At 35.8% G+C, this 21,026-nt stretch overlaps 2 protein-coding genes across 3 annotated transcripts; one reads left to right on the forward strand and one right to left on the reverse strand.

Moving 5' to 3' along the window:
- Nucleotides 1–417: 417 nt before the first annotated feature.
- On the reverse strand, nt 418–10,262 carry LOC133527010 (uncharacterized). Of its 2 annotated transcripts, XM_061863897.1 has the most exons (6): nt 9,612–10,262; nt 9,376–9,469; nt 8,653–8,778; nt 7,668–7,762; nt 4,503–4,610; nt 418–2,127 (listed from the first exon to the last, which is right to left on the reverse strand). In XM_061863897.1, exons 1-6 carry the CDS (start codon nt 9,635–9,637, stop codon nt 1,974–1,976), a joined length of 603 nt encoding a protein of 200 aa, XP_061719881.1. In that variant the 5' UTR covers nt 9,638–10,262; the 3' UTR covers nt 418–1,973. The 2 variants fall into 2 exon arrangements, with proteins under 2 accessions (XP_061719881.1, XP_061719879.1); XM_061863895.1 differs by having other exon boundaries at nt 9,376–10,262.
- Nucleotides 10,263–13,034: 2,772 nt separating this feature from the next.
- On the forward strand, nt 13,035–18,545 carry LOC133527272 (uncharacterized). Its single transcript, XM_061864209.1, has 4 exons — nt 13,035–14,224; nt 15,921–16,408; nt 16,761–16,871; nt 18,162–18,545. The coding sequence occupies exons 1-4, from the start codon at nt 13,955–13,957 to the stop codon at nt 18,340–18,342; spliced, it is 1,050 nt and encodes a 349-aa protein (XP_061720193.1). The 5' UTR covers nt 13,035–13,954; the 3' UTR covers nt 18,343–18,545.
- Nucleotides 18,546–21,026: the final 2,481 nt, after the last annotated feature.

The following is a 21,026-nucleotide window of genomic DNA, read 5'->3' on the forward strand; positions in this document are numbered from 1 at the left end:
GACCCTGCCTACGAAGCTGATGGTCCCGGGTTCAAATCCTGTTAAGGGCATTTATTCGTGTGATGAGCATGGATATTTGTTCCTGAGTCATGGGTGTTTTCTATGTATTTAAGTATTTATACATATTTATATATTATATATATCGTTGTCTAAGTACCCTCAATACAAGCCTTATTGAGCTTACTGTGGGACTTACTCAATTTGTGTAATAATGTCCTATAATATTTATTTATTTATTTATATATAAACATCATACAATGTCATGGGTGTTTTCTATGTATTTAAGTATTTATACATATTTATATATTATATATATCGTTGTCTAAGTACCCTCAATACAAGCCTTATTGAGCTTACTGTGGGACTTACTCAATTTGTGTAATAATGTCCTATAATATTTATTTATTTATTTATTTATTTATTTATTTATTTATAAACATCATACAGTAATTGAATAATATTATCCTATTTATCGTATTGTAAATCTAGTCATATTACTTATAATCATTTTACAATTATTAGTAGATTCTGTATGTCTTCGTATATCATATTTAGAACGGCTTTTTCTCTTAGCGTTTAGGTTTCTAGATTGTTTATATTTAATATATATATTTATTTGTTTATTTAAACTTTATTGCACAAAACATGAAGAGTACAAATGGCGGACTTAATGCCAGAAGGCATTCTCAACCATGAGCCAAACCAAAAGATCCTAATTGGTGCAGGGTCAGAATACAGAGTAAAATGACAAAAAAAAACCAGAAAATTATATAAAATTATACGTACATAAATAATATGATACATAAATATATAAATATATACCCATTGTGAAACATCATGAGGACGACCTTTGAACCATATAAAATACTATGGGATAATATTACACAAATCAACCTAGTCCCACAGTGCGCTCAATAACGCTCGATACTAGACGACGATATATATATATATATATAAATAGATATATACAAATAAATACTTAATTACATAGAAAACATCCATAACCCAGAAGAAAAAATATCTATGATAAACACACATATAAATACCCTTACCAGGATTCGAACCCAGAGCTCCTGCTCATACTCACTACTGACTAGAATAGGAGGCCGTTATATTTGAAATTGGTATTCGATACCATTCCGACTAGCTTAATTATTACGATTTTTAATTGGAGTAAAAAAAAAGTTTTAATATACTTATTATTTATGTAAAATAAAAGTGCTAGGTTGACAAAACATATTTTTATTTTATAAAATTGGCAGTCAAGTCAGTGGTAGCTGGAGATGGTTGGCCCAAAAATACGTTGAAAAGAATGTTTTTTCAAAAATGTTTTTACTACCTATGTCTTTTACAAGAAGTCTCTGAATCTTCAAAAAATATCATTAGGTTGTGGTACGCAAACGAAAACGTTACAATTATCAACAATATGCATAGTAAAAAATCTGTGTCAAAGTTTTGTAGTCGTAGATGTCGCCGATTTGTAATACCGCACAACAAGTATCTGCCTCACAGAGAATATCCCTAAAGTCTGTAAGTTCATATTATGGTTCCTAAAGTGCTTCCGTTTTGATGGAGATGTAGTTTATGAGATATTCGTTGGAGATTCTCAGATATAATTGGCGCAGTCGTGTAGGATCCCGCTCGCGCTCCTTCGCCTCTTAGAAAACCAAACATCCATTAAAGCTGACGATTTTATTGTAGAATATTTTGTTCCGATTGGGCAGAGATTTGCTGACCAATTCTATTTTAGTCATTAGATCTGTTTCCAATATGATACTGATATGATACTAATCTGGCAGTGTCAAAAGTAACACTCTGTGGGTCTTCAACCCAAAACATCACTTTTGACAGATCAGTATCATATTGGAAACAAATCTAGCTTATAACTAAAACTAGAATTTTCCTCAAGTTGAATCATCAGGCAGTTTTTTCTCCTCATAGAGACAGTTCAATAAGACTGCAAGTTGATAACGTTAATAAAAGAGTTGTTCTGTTTGGACGGATATGTAGTCGAGTGGGCTGATCGGGCAGTGACGAAGATATTTGACGCAGTCGTGCAGTGTCCCGCGGTACTCCGCCTCGTAAAAACAGTCCTCTACATCTGTTTCTTCCATAGATGTTGAAGGCCTGAAATATAGTAAATTATGATAAGCATTTTATGTTTTGTATATTAAAAACGGCAATCCTTCTTCCTGGCGTTGTCCTGGCATTTTGCCACGGCTCATGGGAGCCTGGGGTCCGCTTGACAACTAATCCCAAGATTTGGCGTAGGTACTAGTTTTTACGAAAGCGACTGCCATCTGACCTTCCAACCCAGAGGGTAAACTAGGCCTTGTTGGGATTAGTTCGATTTCCTCACGATGTTTTCCTTCACCGAAAAGCGACTGGTAAATATCAAATGATATTTCGTACATAAGTTCCGAAAAACTCATTGGCACGAACCGGGGTTTGAACCCACGACCTCCGGATTGCAAGTCGCACGCTCTTACCGCTAGGCCACCAGCGCTTCATAAAAACGCGCTATTAAAAACGGCAATATTCGTATTAAATTTAATTTTATGTTTAGGAAACTGCATTTGTTCAATTTTATTACCTTACACTATAACAGTTTTGTATGATTTTTTTTTTTTTTTTTTCTTTTATTAAAAATATGATTCACGGTTAGTTTCACTAGACTTAAATCGACCGGGGTATGAACCCTGATTACCTTCAATATTGTTTTTGATCCGTCTGCGTCGAAATATCGGGAGCTCAAAAACAATATTAAATATATCACGGTTTATATCTCGGTCGGTTTAAGTTTACCTTACACAGTGGTAAATGGCTAAACAAATAAAAAGCGGCCAAGTGCGAGTCGGACTCGCGCATGAAGGGTTCCGTACAATTTAAGACGTATTAAAAAAAATCTTCTTACTAGATCTTGTTCAACATTTTACCACTTTGGACACACATTTTACCACTTTGGAAGTGTCTCTCGCGCAAACTATTCAGTCTAGAAAAAAATGATATTAGGAACCTAACTATCATTTTTGAAGACCTATCCATACATACCTTACACGTATATGTTTGATGAAAAAAAATTTTTTTAAATTTTATGACGTATTAAAAAAAAACTACTTACTAGATCTCGTTCAAACCAATTTTCGGTGAAAGTTTACATGGCAATGTATATCATATATTTTTTTTATATTTTTCATTCTGTTATTTTAGAAGTTACGGGGGGGGGGACACTTTTTTTCACTTTGAAAGGTTCTCTCGCGCAAACTATTCAGTTTAGAAAAAAATGATATTAGAAACATTAATATCATTTTTGAAGACCTATCCATAGATACCCCATACGTATGGGTATGATGAAAAAAATTTTTTTTTTTAATTTCATGACGTATTAAAAAAAACTACTTACAAGATCTCGTTCAAACCAATTTTCGGTGGAAGTTTACATGGCAATGTATATCATATATTTTTTTTAGATTTTTCATTCTGTTATTTTAGAAGTTACGGGGGGGGGGACACACATTTTACCACTTTGGAAGTGTCTCTCGCGCAAACTATTCATTTTAGAAAAAAATTATATTAGAAACCTCAATATCATTTTTGAAGACCTATCCATAGATACCCCACACGTATGGGTTTGATGAAAAAAGATTTTTTGAGTTTCAGTTTTAAGTATGGGGAACCCCCAAAATTTATTGTTTTTTTTCTATTTTTGTGTAAACATCCTAATGCGGTTCATAGAATACATCTACTTACCAAGTTTGAACAGTACAGCTCTTATAGTTTCGGAAAAAAGTGGCTGTGACAGAATCGGACAGACAGACGGACATGACGAATCTATAAGGGTTCCGTTTTTTGCCATTTGGCTACGGAACCCTAAAAAGCGGCCAAATGCGAGTCGGACTCGCCTATGAAGGGTTCCGTACCATTTATGACGTATTAAAAAAAATTACTCACTAGATCTCGTTCAAACCAATTTTCGGTGAAAGTTTGCATGGTAATGAATATCATATATTTTTATAAAGCTTTATCATTCTGTTATTTTAGAAGTTACAGGACACATTTTACCATTTCGGAAGTGTCTCTCGCGCAAACTATTCAGTTTAGAAAAAAATTATATTAGAAACCTCAATATCATTTTTAAAGACCTATCCATAGATACTCCACACGTATGGGTTTGATGAATTTTTTTTTTTAGTTTCATTTCTAAGTATGGGGAACCCCCCTAAATTTATTGTTTTTTTTTCTATTTTTGTGTAAAAAACTAAAAATCTCAATGCGGTTCATAGAATACATCTACTTACCAAGTTTGAACAGTATAGTTCTTATAGTTTCGGATAAAAGTGACATAAACGGACAGACAGACGGACATGACGAATCTATAAGGGTTCCGTTTTTTTCCATTTGGCTACGGAACCCTAAAAATCACCAATAAATGAACACAAAATAAAACTACATTAAAAATCTGAATGCCTACCACTCAGGGCATAGGTACCGAAGAGACTTACGTCAGTGTAAGATGCAGTAGGTCTCCCAAAACGCCATTATCCCTCAACTGGGAAGCGGCTGCCTCGCAGATAGCCCTTAACAGGCATGCTCGACCTGGAAAGCTGTTTCTGCAAAAGAAAATGACTGGGGTTTTCGACGACCGGTCTGGCCTAGTGGGTAGTGACCCTGCCTATGAAGCTAATGGTCCCGGGTTCAAATCCTGGTTTATTCGTGTGATGAGCATGGATATTTGTTCCTGAGTCATGGGTGTTTTCTATGTATTTAAGTATTTATAAACATTTACATATTATATATATCGTTGTCTAAGTACCCTCAACACAAGCCTTATTGAGCTTACTGTGGGACTTAGTCAATTTGTGTAATAATGTCCTATAATATTTATTATTATTATTTAGGATCACTTGGATGCTTAGATTTGCTTTGGGGCTCTCACATTGACTGTTATAAAATATATAACATCGTGTGACAGGGACAGCATAATAGTATTGACAGTGTTTTAATATGTCCTCACTGTCACACGACGTTATACAACATTTTGTAACACCCAATGTGGGAGCAGCATTTCTAGGATCGCCATCAAGGATCTCAAACAATGTGTAAAACCACTTGTACCTAATAAGAGTCATATGCCAACTAACCGTACGTATACCCTATACAAGAATTTATCATAGACACCACAGGTGACCAGAAGGCTGGCCAATATCAACGCATAAGCATTTTTTTTTTTAATACTACGTCGGTGGCAAACAAGCATACGGCCTGCCTGATGTTAAGCAGTCTCCGTAGCCTATGTACACCTGCAACTCCAGAGGAGTTACATGCGCGTTGCCGACCCCACCCCCCTCGTTGAGCTCTGGCAACCTTACTCACCGGCAGGAACACAACACTATGAGTAGGGTCAAGTGTTATTTGGCTGCGGTTTTCTGTAAGGTGGAGGTACTTCCCCAGTTGGGCTCTGCTCTAGATCTGGAATGACATCTGCTGTGCTGTGCCCTACCACACAAGGCGAGATGACATTCGCATTGCCCATACCTCTCTTTTGGACGTAGTTTAAGGACATACCCGGGTCCAAGGGCATTGCCATTCAACGTGGCCAGCCTTCTGGGCACACTTCCCATCGGTAGCGAGCTTGAGGACATATTCTATTTATAAGACTCTTATTTTAAATTTACTTTTTATCATTAGGTTTAAGTTTATTTATAGCCTATTTTTAATTTAGAGTGTAAAATGTTACTTATGTATTTGTAGGTAAGAAACGAATAAAGTTCTCCTTATATATTATTATGTTTATCTGATCAATATTTAAATAATTTCTTTTTAAAGTACCGCTTTTGGTGCTTATATATTTATATGGAATGTTCTGCATTGTTAAAAAAAATGTGGGACAGATCCCTGATGAGCCTGGCTTTGTGTGCATGCGCCAGTTTTATAGATAACTGGCCATACTTTAAGTTAATTTTTGTTATTTTATTATTTCATTTCAATACTATTTATTCTAATTTTCAGTACCTACGAAGCATCAATTTTACTAACCCCGATGCGCTTATGTCTGAAATTAACGATTTTTATTTTATTTTATTTATACGAGGGTAGATGTGAATAGACTACGGACAGCAATTTAATATCTTTGTGCACACGAAATGTACATACGTGTCAATGTGTATATAAGTGCATTAAAGCAGTTAGTTGATAATATTTTGGCGCAACCAAACGTGCTTTTAAACCAATATATTAAGATTCCCTCATTGCATTGACAATCCACCACTTCGATGTGAGGTAATTTTATTCAAGGCGTAGGGTATCTATTCTGTATAAAATACTATCTAGGTTTTTTGTAGTAAAACTCACCTTGGACAATAGCAATAACAATCAAATTAATTGAAAATTCATTCCACTATTTACCGTAGTTATTGGGGCATAGCAGAATCTAAATACAAACTGGTTTTCCAATTGTTATTACGGCTGTTATGGTGGGGAGCGGAACTTAAAATACCGTTATTTTCGTGTCACATTATTTTTTTAAACATTATGTATATTAATGAATACCGAATGATTTGAGCGAATGAATTTGTGACGGCGTAATTTAAAATTACCATAGCTCCCAAGCCACTGTGTAGGCAACAAGAAATTTCACATTGGATGATAATATTGTACTTACTTTATTAAAATAATCGGTAGCGCTTTAACAAATTTGGAGTAATTTTTTTATCAAGCAGACACGTAAAAATACTACAAGTTGTTTTTATTGAAATAAATTGGAAAAAAATTCACCGCTTCGGGTTCGACAATTAGATTTTCTATTTTTTGTCTACCTTCTTGTTTTTTTTTCCTTTCCTTGCCCATTTCTTTTCCTTTCTTTCTTTGACTTTGGTAATTCAGTTGGTTAAGAGCGATTGGATCGGTGTTCCAAAATGTCGAAAATTGGGGTCTTGCCCGAAGCGGTAATTTATTCATTTTTTTCTTTCTACTAAAAATTTGTAACACTGAAGTTTCTACCGCATATAAATTGGCTGCTCCGCTTACCATCATTTACTTATCCGCCACCATCATGATATATTATTAAGAAGCACATACTTTTCCACGATTTTATAGATTCGAAACTTGCTTGAAAAAGCTTGGACAATAACACCTTAAAGCCTGACCAGTAATATATGATCATTGAGGGCACTGTTCTCATGTATAGGGTGACAGTTCAGTATAGTATCAAAAAAAATTGTTCCAGTGAAGTTCCGCAACATGGCGCGTGGTCATATATTACTAGTCAGTCTATACAATTGGCGAGATAAAATAATAAATAAATATTATTAAGTATAAGACATTATTAGACAAATTGACTAAGCCCCACAGTAAGCTCAAGAAGGCTTGTGTTGTGAGTACTCAGACAACGATATAGGTACATAATATATAAATATCTATAAATACTTAAATACATAGAAAACACCCAAGACTCAGGAACAAATATCCGTGCTCATCACACAAATAAATGCCCTTACCAGGATTTGAACCCGGGACCATCGGCTTCATAGGCAGGGTCACTACCCACTAAGCCAGACTGGTCGTCATATGACCAAGAGATGTCACATATGACCAAGAAAAGTGGCGCTGTCTTGTGTAGGAGGCCAAGTCTCATTTTGGGTCGCTGAGCCAATGAAGTAAGTACTCACTTTTCCAACATAGCTTCGATGGAAGTGTACAGTAGTCTTCTAGTCAGCAACTCATTCGTGTCATCTGTGCTGCGTTTATCTTCACTTCTGCCCCACTGGAAAAAAATGGAATCATTTACTTACTATTTTTAATGGTATCCATTTTTAGGGTTCCGTAGTCAAGAAAAGGAGGAGGAAACCTTATAGTTTCGACATGTTTCTCTCTCCGTCCGTTCGCGCCTTTGCTACGTGCTCGTCAGTGTTAGAAAGCTGCAATTTGGCATATTATGAATCATGTGTAGCAACAGAACGTTAATATACACCAAACATTTTTTGGGTACCTCCCATACAAAGTGATTACTATTGAATTTATTTTACTTTACCCCAATCCCCATTGTGTGGAGTATCATTGCATAGTCACCAACAATATTTTTTGATAAAGTGAAACTTTTTGGAAATAATTGCTTCGAAAGAAAAAAACAATGTGCCCCCCCCCCTCTATTTTTTGATTCATGGGTTAGAAAAATATGAAAAAAAAAAAACAAAAACAAGAGCGTCATAAATAATTGAAATGAAAACAATAGCAAATATGATCGGTCCAGCCGTTTTTGAGTTATTGCTAAAAGTCTTCTCTTAGTAAAAATACGTACAAAGCGCTGCGAAGGTACTCCTTTATGCTTGTAAAATAATATAGTATTATGTACATACTAATAGCCACCGGATAGCTTATTCTGACACAATGGTAACTACGGAACCCCACAATAGTGACTTGGCCAATTTTTATAATTTATGTTCCAAATTTCGTACGTATGCGACATCCGCTAAATATATTATTATGTTTATTGAATTTCCTCACATGTTTGAGAAAAGCACTATGTTACTTCGGTGGAAATAGGCATTTTCTAAGTCGGACCTCGGCAAGCCTAGCCTGGCATTAAGTACCTCATCAGAAAATGCTTTTCTTTACATCCTTCGGCAACAATATACTGAAGCAATCTCAACGTACCGGGATGTCTCCGAGCAATGGTTGAAAGTATGTGGCGTTGGCAACGTTGTAATAATTCGCTTCATAAAACCACGCCACGCTTGTCGTTGTATCTGGGTGCAACGGAACGGACACCGTCGCAAATACCTGCAAGTTTGGACACCTCCATCATGTATGTACCACCCTATTTAGTATGTACGAGGATTAAGCAAGTTTACACAAAACAGATAAAACAATGTAATGAAAATATATGCACGAAGGCGAACTTATCCCTCAACATAACCATCGTTATCATCCTTCCACTTTCTGAACACCGGTCTAATCGCTCTTAACTAACTGACGAACCGAAGCTTACCAGAAGCGAATTTGTCCTTTCCTACCTTTTGTTTGAACTGAATGGACTACTCCACGAATGAACAGTCATGTCTGAAAACATCGACATGATCGAAGTGCCAAACATATGTATACACGACCTTATGGCCGATATATTACGGGTGATGTATACATATTTTGGCACTTTGTCCGTATCAATATTTTCAGACGTGACCGTACAAGGGCTACATACAGTACGGGAAGAATGGCTACGGATTGTAAAGCTTGCACCCAGCCCTGATATGACGACCGCGACCACTCTGACAAGAGTGTGGCGAAAAAGAAAGAGAACCTTTTGTTTACGTTGTTTTTAGTCAGGTACCTATAGTTAAAAATGTGGTTTATAATATATATGTTTCAAAATATACTCACTCCATATTGTGTCGACGAGGTAAATAGCAAATATCTCTTCTGTCTGCTGTTCACTTTCGGTAATACTCTGTCCAAGTTGAATATAACTAAATACCTGAAAACAAATAAAATTGTCACAACACACCATGTTCCATAATTTCGATGTTTCATTATAATGTTGAAGAAACTCAAACATTACAATGTTTATGCACTAAAATTTCCATCTGAAGGAAAACAAGTTAAAAAATGAAACATACACCACCCAATGGCAATCAATCCACATCTTCTCTCAATATAACAGAAAGTTGAAAACGGTGATTGACAGCAAATTACTGTCCAAAAACTGTCACCGTATTGGACCCAACTTAATGAACGTTTGACGTCTTATTTGTGTTAACAATTTGTGATCACTCGATGCTCGTACAGACTAAGCAAACGAACTAAAAAAATCCACGCTTGGAAAACGAAATAGTGTTCGCACTTAGAGATTTGGTTTAATTTCTACTCTGTGCAAGCAGTCTGTACGCGCAGTAGTTGAGATAGTTTGTCAAGTAAGTGTAAATTGGTTGACGGGACTTGTGTTTGGTGTTGCACAATACATATACGTTGTAATCAAAGACGAAAGTCCCAGCGGCTCCGCTTGGCGCCGCGATGGAAACGAAAGGGGAAAGCGAGCATTTGTTGGAAAGTCTAAGGTTTGCCGGTCACGTTCTAGTGAGGACTTGTAATTTAGCCATCACGATCCTCAAGTATACGTATGTTAAGAGGCGAATGCTACTTGGACGTGGATTCAGACGATTTATTGTTGATTTGGTTTTCTTTTTAAAACTGGAATGTTTGAGTATTTTACACGTCCACTTTAGTGACATCAATAGACATAAATGGAGCATCAGAAAGCTGCTAACTATATTTTTCAATCAGGAATGGTACGCTGGTAATCTCAATACAATATTGCGAGATTTGGCATTTTAGGTTATAAATTGTATGGATATGACATCTATCAGCGTACCTTTCCTGTTTTTTTTTTAATACTACGTCGGTGGCAAACAAGCATACAGTCCGCCTGATGGTAAGCAATCTCCGTAGCCTATGTATGCCTGCAACTCCAGAGGAGTTACATGCGCGTTGCTGACCCTAAACCCGCTCCCCCTCGTTGAGCTCTAGCAACCTTACTCACCGGCAGGAACTACACTATGAGTAGGGTCATGGCTAGGGGTAGGGTGGGTAGGGTTTTTAAAAAATACTATACAAGAACTACTACTAATGTTATGATTTGATTTTCTAAGAAGGCTAGAAAGCTAATATGGATTAGACCCATGTTAAATCTAATTGTCAAGTCATGTTTTTGTTGGAATATCGAGACATGCCTTGGTTTAATGATACTTTTAAAATTTACTTTAAATTGTATTAATGTAATTACATGAATATTTATTAAATTTAAAAGATAATAAATGAACGTCGTGCCACAATATTCTAACAGATAGATGGCGGTAGTATAGCCACACAAAGATACTTACAAAATAAATCCCAAAAACCAGCATTATAAATTGAATTTAAGAATAATGAAAACCTTTTTAAACGAGTCAAAAAATTCCATACTAGTATTTCAGCTAGCGATTGATAATTGATATAATTCATATGTGCTGGCTTTCAAAAGTCAATGGTATGCCCGGAGCAACTCGGAGAGAGAATATTTGAAACGCGGCTCGAGATCCGATTGGACAACGATCTACGAAGCTTTGAAAAACAAACAATATTCAATTTGGCCTTTACGTATAAAAAAATTCTGGCTGTTTCATACATTTTAGCTGGTCCATTGTATATGGGAGGGTAAAAAATTATTTCGCTATTTCGGGGTTGGTCCCATAGTAAAAGTTAAAACATCCCTGGCAAACGGGAATGCACATATTTTTTGGCCTCCTTGTATATCGTTGTTTGATTGAGTACCCACAACACAAGCCTTCTTGGACTTACCGTGGGACTTAGGCAATTTGTGTACGAATGTACCTATAATATTTATTTATTTCATTTGGGCTGACGTCTCAAGAACTACATGGGTGAAAATCTTTTTTATTATGAGTTACGGTCATGTGATTTTTCAGAAGATAAGGCTTTGGCAAAAAATTCATTATTGGTACAAGCTTTTATCGCTGACTGTACTTTTTTTTCCACAGGCAACTAATACTAATCAAGACAATTCTAAAAACCCCAAAAACAATTAGGTTTTATCACAGAGTTCCTATGGCTACCTCCTGTCTCCATCATCAGATCAGCTTGATGGTACCATAATATTGCAGTGTCACCCAACTTACATATGTATGCAAATTTTCAGCTTCAACGGAAACCGGGAAGTGGGTTAGGTATATTTAACTTGCAAAATTTGTCCCATACAGACTAACAGGGTAAGTTAAATAAAAGCTTGTAAAAATTGGATTTTAAATGCTTTTATCGGCATCTTAAATCCTTCTACTTCTTTAAATGCGTATGATGAAAGTCTAAGAAAAATGTATCTAAATCGTTAAATTTATATAGTCCACACAAAGCAGCCAGTTTTCCAGAACGTCTTGGTCCCAGATTAAATTTTTTCGTGCAAAAGAATCAAATAGTTAAAGTTTATTTAAGTGTAAAACAATCTAGTCAATATCTAGGGCAGTGCATTAATGGTTATAGTTAGTAAATCCTCTGTTAAAATGTATTCTAAGTTATCTATTATCTGATATTATAAAGATGATTGCATTTACTTTGGGACTATATTGATGATAATTATACAGGCTTATAGACACAGCAGTTTTCAATACTTTTTCTCAAACTTGCATTGAAATGTTGACATGACTTATTTCAAATTAGGTTCGGAAATGCTATGAGTAGACATGAAACAATCATCATCATCATCATCATCATATTTTATTATTATTTCATTGTAAGTTCGAAAAAAGCACTATACAAATCTCGGCGAGAAACGAGGTTGCCGGCCGCGTATCCCTATCTATCCAGCCTCGCTACTCTCGGTCATCGGTATCTACTTGATCTGCAACACTTCGTTTCCCGGCCTATATAGTAATTTACTGTTCTATATTTAAAATTGTATGATAAGTACATGAATATTCACCTCACAAAATAGGTATGTCTAAATGTTAAAAAAAACATGCTGTAACTTAACAATTGTAAAGGAATAACTCAAACATTTTCTGAATGCCTTCCAACAAGGCCGACGTATCGTGAAATTCGATGAGTCCCGATAGAAATGCATCTCGATGTTCGGTTCAGTGAACACAGCACTGAATGTACCGTGCAATTGTACCTTGAGAGCGGTATTGTTTTGATAAAATCCTCAACTTTAAGTGGTTCTGGTGCAGTGAGTTCAGATTCTTCTCCCAACGCAGCTCGCACGGGATTGCGGGTATTATTGTTATTGAATTGTAATTTTTAGCTATTTTTTTTACAAATAAGGTAGCGATGAGTTCAATCAAAAATAGCATTACGCATTTTTAGAAGAAATTTTCATGATGCGTTTAGACGTAGGTACGAGTACATTCTATTCTTCATTTTTTCTATCCAGCGAAAGTTGTTTAATTAGGTCTAGAATAAGTAAATGAAGTTAATAGAGAAAAGCCTCATAATTGCTATTCATATATTTTGGCAACCATATTACGATTTGATATAAGCGTGAAAATTATGGATTTTGCCTGTTATGGGCTCTAATGTGGCTGGCCAGGCCGAACTTGGTCTTAAAGACCCTTTTGCAGGCGTTACAATAAAGTTGGCCAGATGAATTGTACGTATACGCGTAGGAGGGCTTCGGTCTGTCTTTGCGTCAAATAAAAAAGCTAAAAAAGCGTTACAATTTTTCAAAAAGTCTGCTGGCTGAACGGACTAGATATGCCCCCTCCGTGCCTTCCGACATCAGACCGCCGCACCGCATCAAAGGCGCTCTCTTTCCGCTCGCAGGCCAATTTATCGGAATGAAGGGCCATAATATAATGGGATTCTGTGGCTGCAGCTCAACATGCTCAATAAATGTGCTCGACATGCAGCCTTCTAATTTACAATTTATTTCGCTTTGCAATTCAAAGAGGAATGCTTGTAGAGTCGGTGACGACAAAATTTAATCACATTTCGGTTTTCGTTTAAATTTTTATAGATCGTGTCATTCACGACGACGCGTGCCTTGATTCTTATTGTCATGTTTTCAAAGGTTAGATTTGACAAATTTGCGCATCATCGTGGATGACACTACAGTTATGTACACGTAGTCATATTATTGAAGGTATAACAAATTTCAATGCTGTCTGAATGCCTGTCCTGGCAATTAATGGCAATGATTTGATATAAACATTGGTATTGCGATGCTTTGAAATTTTTGTTTTACTTTATATTTATCATTTTTAAGCTAAGGAAAATATCTTAAGTAAACCTGCATAGATTTGAAATCAAACTTAAGATGTATATGAAGTCCTTAATATATATTTTATGGAGAGGCCTGAAGCCAACAGTGGGACAGGTGATAATGTTGATTAATATGTCTGGAAAAACTACCCAAATTTGACCTCATAACCAGTTAATACTAATTCCACTAAGCTAACATTGTCAGTTCAAAGGGATGGCTAGCAGACAGGCATGCGAGCCTAATTGCCCGTTCACTCAGGTAACGCTAATATGGCACATGCCGGAATCACTGAGAAAACATAACGGTTCATTAGTCACAAAGCAGAGTAAATACTACTACATTTATTTTATTTCCCGCGGTGCTCGGCGAAAGACGCACATAATGCTGCTCGCACTAATCCTCCTAAATGTTCTCACAACGCTCGAAGCACATAGACAGCGGAGGTACCTTGTGTACCCCGACGGCGGCCCGACCCGAGCCCAGGTATTTCTTCCCTTATTCGAATTCGCTCATGCAAATTTACATAACGTAGCTGATTTAACTCGGGCAAATGATATTTTCTTTGCACACCGGATCGGGCTTAACGAAGCAGTGTTTTTTCTTGTTGGTGAATTTAAATGCAATTAAGTTGCTCGCTTTGGCCTGCTTTTTGAAGTGTTGCGAGGAATTTGTTTAGTAGAGGTTTTTTCTCGTTTGCTTCGTTTAATTCTTGGTGAGTGGAGAATTTTTGATTCAATTTGATTGAATAAAAACGTGTTATGTCTAGTACATCATAATATACAACCATTTTTTTAGTACGTATGTAACAATCTTAACTCCTAAATTGATTAATAGTGTCATGAATAAGATATAGACTAAGAGAATAGTTAGGTCAAGTATGTTGAATATCTTTTTAATATCTAATTGATAGGGAATAATTTTTTTCGATCCGCAGCAAGCAAAGTCGCCCATAGTACGCAACAAAAAATAAAATACCTTTAAACGAGCTATTCTTGTATATTTATAAATTTCAGATATCTCGGAAACGGCTGTGGAGATTGAATGTAATTTGCTATTTGGAGGGCGAAAATTGATCTAGTTAGGCCTTATCACTGAGATAACGCGCATTTTTAAGTTCCCGGATATTAAAATATTATGAAGTAATCTTAAACAAATCGATCTAGTCATAGATATCAGTAATTTTAATATATCCTCAAGAAAATCATGTATTTCCCCTAAACATTTTAAATGCTTTTTTTAGTCGGAGCAAGCTAACTTTCCACGGCATTCGCAATGCCAAAGTTTGGAAATGTCATCATTAATGTTAAATTTCTATAAACTTATGACGTTTATAATGATACTCCCTCACTTTGTTTTATTCAATTAGGAGCATAATTAGCTTAGACGGACTCTATCTACATCATCTTCACTCTAATTTGTCAAAATATCTGTGAATAAAGAAGACTGTTGATACATATTCATAATTAATTAGCTCCATTAACCTAATCACGTCAGTTTCAATACGCGGCGATATCCGAGTCCCCACGGGCTGTCATCTGTCGATAAATGGCTGGATATCATTAGCCATGATCGAGTATATCTAATTTCATAAGTGTCCTCTACTCAAGGGCCTGCGAAACAATAGCGTTGCCGAAAAGTACACCAGAATAACCAATATTATAAGCTCCCATTCCAGTTTCAAGATTGTTTTCGCTTTTGTATTTTTTAATATAATATCCTCTTTCTTTGTGTAAATATCTTTTTAGGCTAAACGTGCTCGACTGTTTACCTGGTAAAGTAGGGCAAGTTTTTGTAACATGGAAAGCTATAAATGATATCGTGTTTTTGACAGGCGAGTATTAATTGGGTCTTTGTGTTTGTTTCATATTTAGGTCTGGCATTAAAGTATTTTTTTATTTCAATTTCTTAAATTAGTTTTTTCCAATGCATAAAGGAGGCAGTTGTCATCCTATGTTCTAAGCAGAACATTAAATTGTATATAATAAAACAGTTGTCTCAAGTGTAAAGGGAAACAGTTTTAATATATTTAATATGTTCAATTCTAATGGAAATTTTGTGAACATTCCATTACTTAGAATTAGACTAAATATATTAAATCTCTGACGTTTTTGATACTGGCTAAAAATATCATATTTGCTGTTATTATACTTCAAATTAAAATTTGAGCTTTTTGTTCCAGTTCATCATTGGCTTAGGTATTCCAGTGGATCTCAAGGAGCAGGCGGTGACAGTCGGAACTGTTATTAAGTTCCAATATTACCTTCCCTCAAACAGTACCGAGTACACTAGCAGAATATACGGATTTGCTGATACAGTGTCCAGAGATATGGATGGAAATAGTAATACTGAAGATAAAGACTCAGAATCTAGGAAAATAGCTGTTGATGATGACGATGATAAAGAAGAATCGCAAGATGATATTAATGAAAGCGATGAAAGTAAAGATTCTCAAGAAGATTCTTTAGTTGATATCACTTTTAATGACAGAAGAAGGCGATCGTTAATATACTCTGAAGGTGGCGCAACACAAGATAAAAATGAGCTAACTTTAGATGAAGCTATAAGTCGACAGGAGCTTATAGACCAAAAGGCAAGAGAAGAAGAGACAGGGCCACAGAGAATGAACAGATGGGACTTTTACAAAATTATTGAACATATGTCAGAAAGGTACGCTTTTCATTATACTTCACAGTTTTAGTAACGGTTTAATTTAAAAATTGTGTCTCTAACTCAATTGACACCTTCACGTGCTAATTTTGTATCTGCATTTTTAGAGCGAACCGTTACTAGAGCATTTTCACACGCTCTACACTTCATAGTCAATTCCATACAAAGGAGAAGGGTTGCGTGATTACATTTTGGTTTTTATTATAATGTTTGTAAAGTTTTTAATACAACGTGATTTATTTAAAATTCTTGGAAATAATCACTCTTAGAATCTCACTAATCTCCCCTTTGAAATAAAAAAAAGTAATAAGGAAAATAAAACTTTCCATGAAATAAGTTCCATGTATTACAGATACGGGTACTCGGGTCGTCCGTGCCTGCTACGTACTATCTGCGAGGCGGCTGAGATCCCGTTTACGTATGAGCATGGCCTGCTGGGTGAAATAGCACACATTCTGTTTACGTGAGTAATAAAATAAAAATAGTTTATTTCAGATCATTGATCAATAACATTGTAATTTTAATAATTTTTCTTTATTTTATACACACGAGGGTGTATCAATAAGTACTCGTGTTAGAAATGAAGGCGCATATTTAAAAAAGAAAATAATAACATTGTTAGAAAAATATAATCTTAAACATCATGTTGATTACTAATGAAAAACGTAACTAATTAAAAAAAATGATTTTTCCATTTTATTGGGAGTCAAGATCAATGCTATTTAGATTCGCCAAAATTACACAATACAATGCAATTACTTTTATAACATTCTTCTGGGTAGATAGCTAAATAAATACCAGTACTAAATAGTGGTGTTATTTATCTTCGATAAACGTATAGTTTAGTGTTAGAGATAGACTAATCTAACTTGGCAGCATTTTTGATAGCGCAGACTGTGCAAGTGTTATTTCATCATAATAGAAGATTGACGTTTAAAATAACACTTGCACACTCTATGATATCCAAGTTGCTGCCGACTTAGCTTGGTCTAACTCTATTCGATTGATGTTTTCAAAATATTTGTAAATAACTGCTCCTGTCTACTGTTGTCATAAACAGTAGATTATACAACTGCATAAAGTAACTAGCATACGCTTGGAGATAAATTGCCTCGGATAAAATGGGAATTTATGCCCGAGTTATATATACTCTGCTGTGCACTTTGATTGCGAGGAAAGTATACAGAAAATCAAATATTTAAAGCTATTTTGTCTTGTTTATTCAAGTCTAAAGAAATGATTACTCGGAGCCGCGTGGGGAGTGTCGTCCCCCAACTGCAGCAGCAGTGGCAGTTTGTAGGGCAGGTTTTGGACGTTATTTATGGTCATCATACGACGTTAAATGGGGATGATGTTACTCTCTATTATTTATATATTCTATTATCTATATTATCTATTATCTCTATTACGGGAGTTTTCATATGTTTTCAAATGGATTACTTTTCTCGAAAAACTAACAACTTTTGAGTTATTTCGATTCAGAATCATTAGGACTATTGACTGAACTAAAGATCGGTATTTCATACAAATTTTGAGTGACAGTTTTGTGATGATCCATACAAAATGTATGTGAAAATGTGTCACAAAACTGTAATTTTTTGGGAAATCCTTGTAATTCTGAGTAGAAATAACCTAAAATTGATGGTTTTTTTTTAATAATAAAAAATGGTACACTTTGAAGTAAAAATGCCCTTTCACGCGATTTTAGTAGGATATGAGTTTGAGAAGTGAAAATAATATTGTTTATTTCCAGGCCCTCCACAACCTCGGACGAATTATCGCACCACACAGACAACGAATACCATGCCGCAGAGCGTCTAGGCCGCAGCGCGGATGGCAACTGCGAGTCGCTATTCCCGGAATGCGAATCCTCCGTGTTGGAGACTTTTACGGAAATTGGCGTTGATACACTGCATAAATTTGGACTGTATTGATTATAAAAAAGACAATAGAGTTTTATATGTTTCATTTCAAAATCATCATTTATTGTAACTATTGCAGTAATGCAGGTGACTGCACCGAGACCCTACTGCCGACTCGACGACAGATATCAAATTAAATATAAATTTCTTGATAAAATGGCAATTTCTTACGTTTCTTACGACAATACAGTTGGCTTCATCATTGCAGCTGTATTGCAGAGCGACATTACTGCCGACTGTAATACTGTCACAAATGTCAAAATCGATGTTGATGCCAAGATCATTAATATTTTGCGACTTCAATTCAGTTTGCAGCAATATCGCGCTGCAATACCTACTCAAAAGGTCATTGAATTAATTTTATTTGCGGAATACGGGTTACATAGGGTTGTTAAAAATATAGTATGTACAAGTTATTCTATATAATCGATGACACATCGATTATATAGAATAATAACACTGATTGATATCCAATAATTTTTGGCAAATCATTTATATAAAAGGAAAAGAGTAACGGCCCCAAGACGCTACCTTGAGGTACCCCGAATTTATTTGTTTTGTAACATGATTTGTAGTTCACTATAGTATTTCCTTCTTCTTTAATTATTTCTGTACACTGTGCTCTCTCACTTAGGTAAGATTTAATCCAGCAATGAATATTACCTCTCACGCGCTACAACTCTAATTTATCCAGTAGCCTCTTGTGACAAACCAGGCCAAATGCTTTTGACATATCTAAGAAAAGAACGCTTACAGATTCATTATATCAACAACAAAAAAATATATTTACATAGCCATTATGACATTAAAATCTAATTTAATCGATTAACGTCGGACGAGGTGACTTAGCCGCAGCGCAACTGCGAGACCCTGTTCCCGGAATGCGAGTCCTCGGCTTTGGAAACTTTTACGGAATTTGGCGTATCAACGAAAAATTCCGTAAAAGAACTGCATAAATTTGGACTGTGTTAATCAAATTGTTAAGATACGCAATATAATTTTATTTGTATTCTTATCAATCCTACCCGCTAAGCGCTGGTGGCCTAGCGGTAACATGCAATCCAGAGTTTGTTGGTTCATACCCCGGCTCGTACCAATGAGGTTTTCGGAACTTATGTACAAAATATCATTTATTATTCACCCGTCGGTTTTCGGTGAAGGAGATCATCGTGAGGAACCCGGAATAATCCCAATAAGTCCTATTTTACCCTCTGGGTTGGAAGGTCAGATGGCAGTCGCTTTCATAAAAAAATGTGCTTACGCCAATTCTTGGGACTAGTTGCCACTCGGACGCCAGGCTCCAATGAGCCATGGCAAATCTGCCGGGATAACGCGAGGAAAATATGTGCATAAATCCTCGCCGCACCCTAAATGGCTGACTAAGCTTATCATTAGCACATCACCTTCCTTCCCTCGCATCTACAATGTGGGTCCCATCATTAAATGCAGCAGGGCGTCTACTTGCTAAGCTGAGCTTCTTTTACTATGGGAGCAACCCAGAAATAGCGAAATAATTTTTGGCTTTCCCGTAGAAAATATCGACATAATATGATTATCCAAAATATAAAGCCAAAAACAAAAATTATTTCGGGGTTGATTTCATTATAAAACTAGCTCAGTGTAGCGAATAGAATCAATAGAATCAAGCTCTGCATAAAAGCTATGTTTGGAGACACCCTTATAATGGGTGAACTTACTATTTCTTGTTGTAATTCTGTCCCGTCAACCAGGCGACAAAAGTAGCACATTTGAAACTTTCGCGTTTTGAACACATTATTTAAAACTGGGTCTACCACACATGTGTTAATTATTGTCAATCGTCCGACTCGCAACACTCACTCCTAGAGTCAAACCATAAGTTGGCAGCGATTTTGATAGATAACTGAGGATTAGTAATACGACACTTGGCCAGACAAAAATAAAAAGATTGTATAGTAAATACATTTAATTTTATGAAAATACGAAATATGGCACCATTCACTCCAGCATTGTCCTAACTGAAGCGACAAAGGGGACAGCGCAACCATACCAAAGACAACGGTTGTGCTATGTGATTGGTAGATCAGAGCGCCTACCGTGAACCACGTTCGACGTGTTGCCTCTCTGTCGAACTTGTAAATTCGTACGTAAGTGTGACAGGGAAACAACACGTCGAACGTGGTTCGCGGTAGGTCCTCTGAGCTCTACAAACGTTAATCTAAAAGTAAATAGTTAGAACGCGTGTGTTAGATTCTGTTATATTATAACAGAATCTAACACACGCGTTCTGTTTATTTTTTGCGACAATAAATGACTTTTTATTTTATTATTTGATAAATATGTGGCTTGACTTATTCACAATGTAAGTGTTGGTAGTAACTGTAATTGTTCCAAAGTTTCCTTATTTACGTCAAATGATCTCTGACAAAAACGCATTTAACTTTTACACCGAAGTGATTTCATAATAATCTGCGCGAATAAAGTTTTAAGTATTCGCAGCACTAAAAATTATCGGAATAGTATATGCGAACATTCCTATTCACTATTACTACGATCTACGACAAACATCGAGATTTGGAAGATCTCTCCTTGATCAGGGTGATCAATCCAAAACGGTCAGTATGAAGAAGTCAGAAACTATGAGAGATAGCCACATCTGTTCTTAGGAAACATGGCTTCGATTTTAAATTTAATAATAATGACATTCAAATCTTTTT

Source organism: Cydia pomonella, chromosome 17 (assembly GCF_033807575.1).
Source record: "Cydia pomonella isolate Wapato2018A chromosome 17, ilCydPomo1, whole genome shotgun sequence".
In the NCBI taxonomy this organism is placed as follows: domain Eukaryota; kingdom Metazoa; phylum Arthropoda; class Insecta; order Lepidoptera; family Tortricidae; genus Cydia; species Cydia pomonella.

Coding starts and splice junctions, on each gene's coding strand:
- LOC133527010 (XM_061863895.1), bottom strand. CDS start 9,525: ATGAAACATCGAAATTATGGAACATGGTGTGTTGTGACAATTTTATTT. Junction 7,763..8,652: donor CATTGCTCGGAGACATCCCG/GTACGTTGAGAT, acceptor ATTTTTTTCCAG/TGGGGCAGAAGTGAAGATAA. Junction 4,611..7,667: donor ATCGAAGCTATGTTGGAAAA/GTGAGTACTTAC, acceptor TTTCTTTTGCAG/AAACAGCTTTCCAGGTCGAG.
- LOC133527272 (XM_061864209.1), top strand. CDS start 13,955: ATGGCTAGCAGACAGGCATGCGAGCCTAATTGCCCGTTCACTCAGGTA. Junction 14,225..15,920: donor GCGGCCCGACCCGAGCCCAG/GTATTTCTTCCC, acceptor TTTTTGTTCCAG/TTCATCATTGGCTTAGGTAT. Junction 16,872..18,161: donor ATAGCACACATTCTGTTTAC/GTGAGTAATAAA, acceptor GTTTATTTCCAG/GCCCTCCACAACCTCGGACG.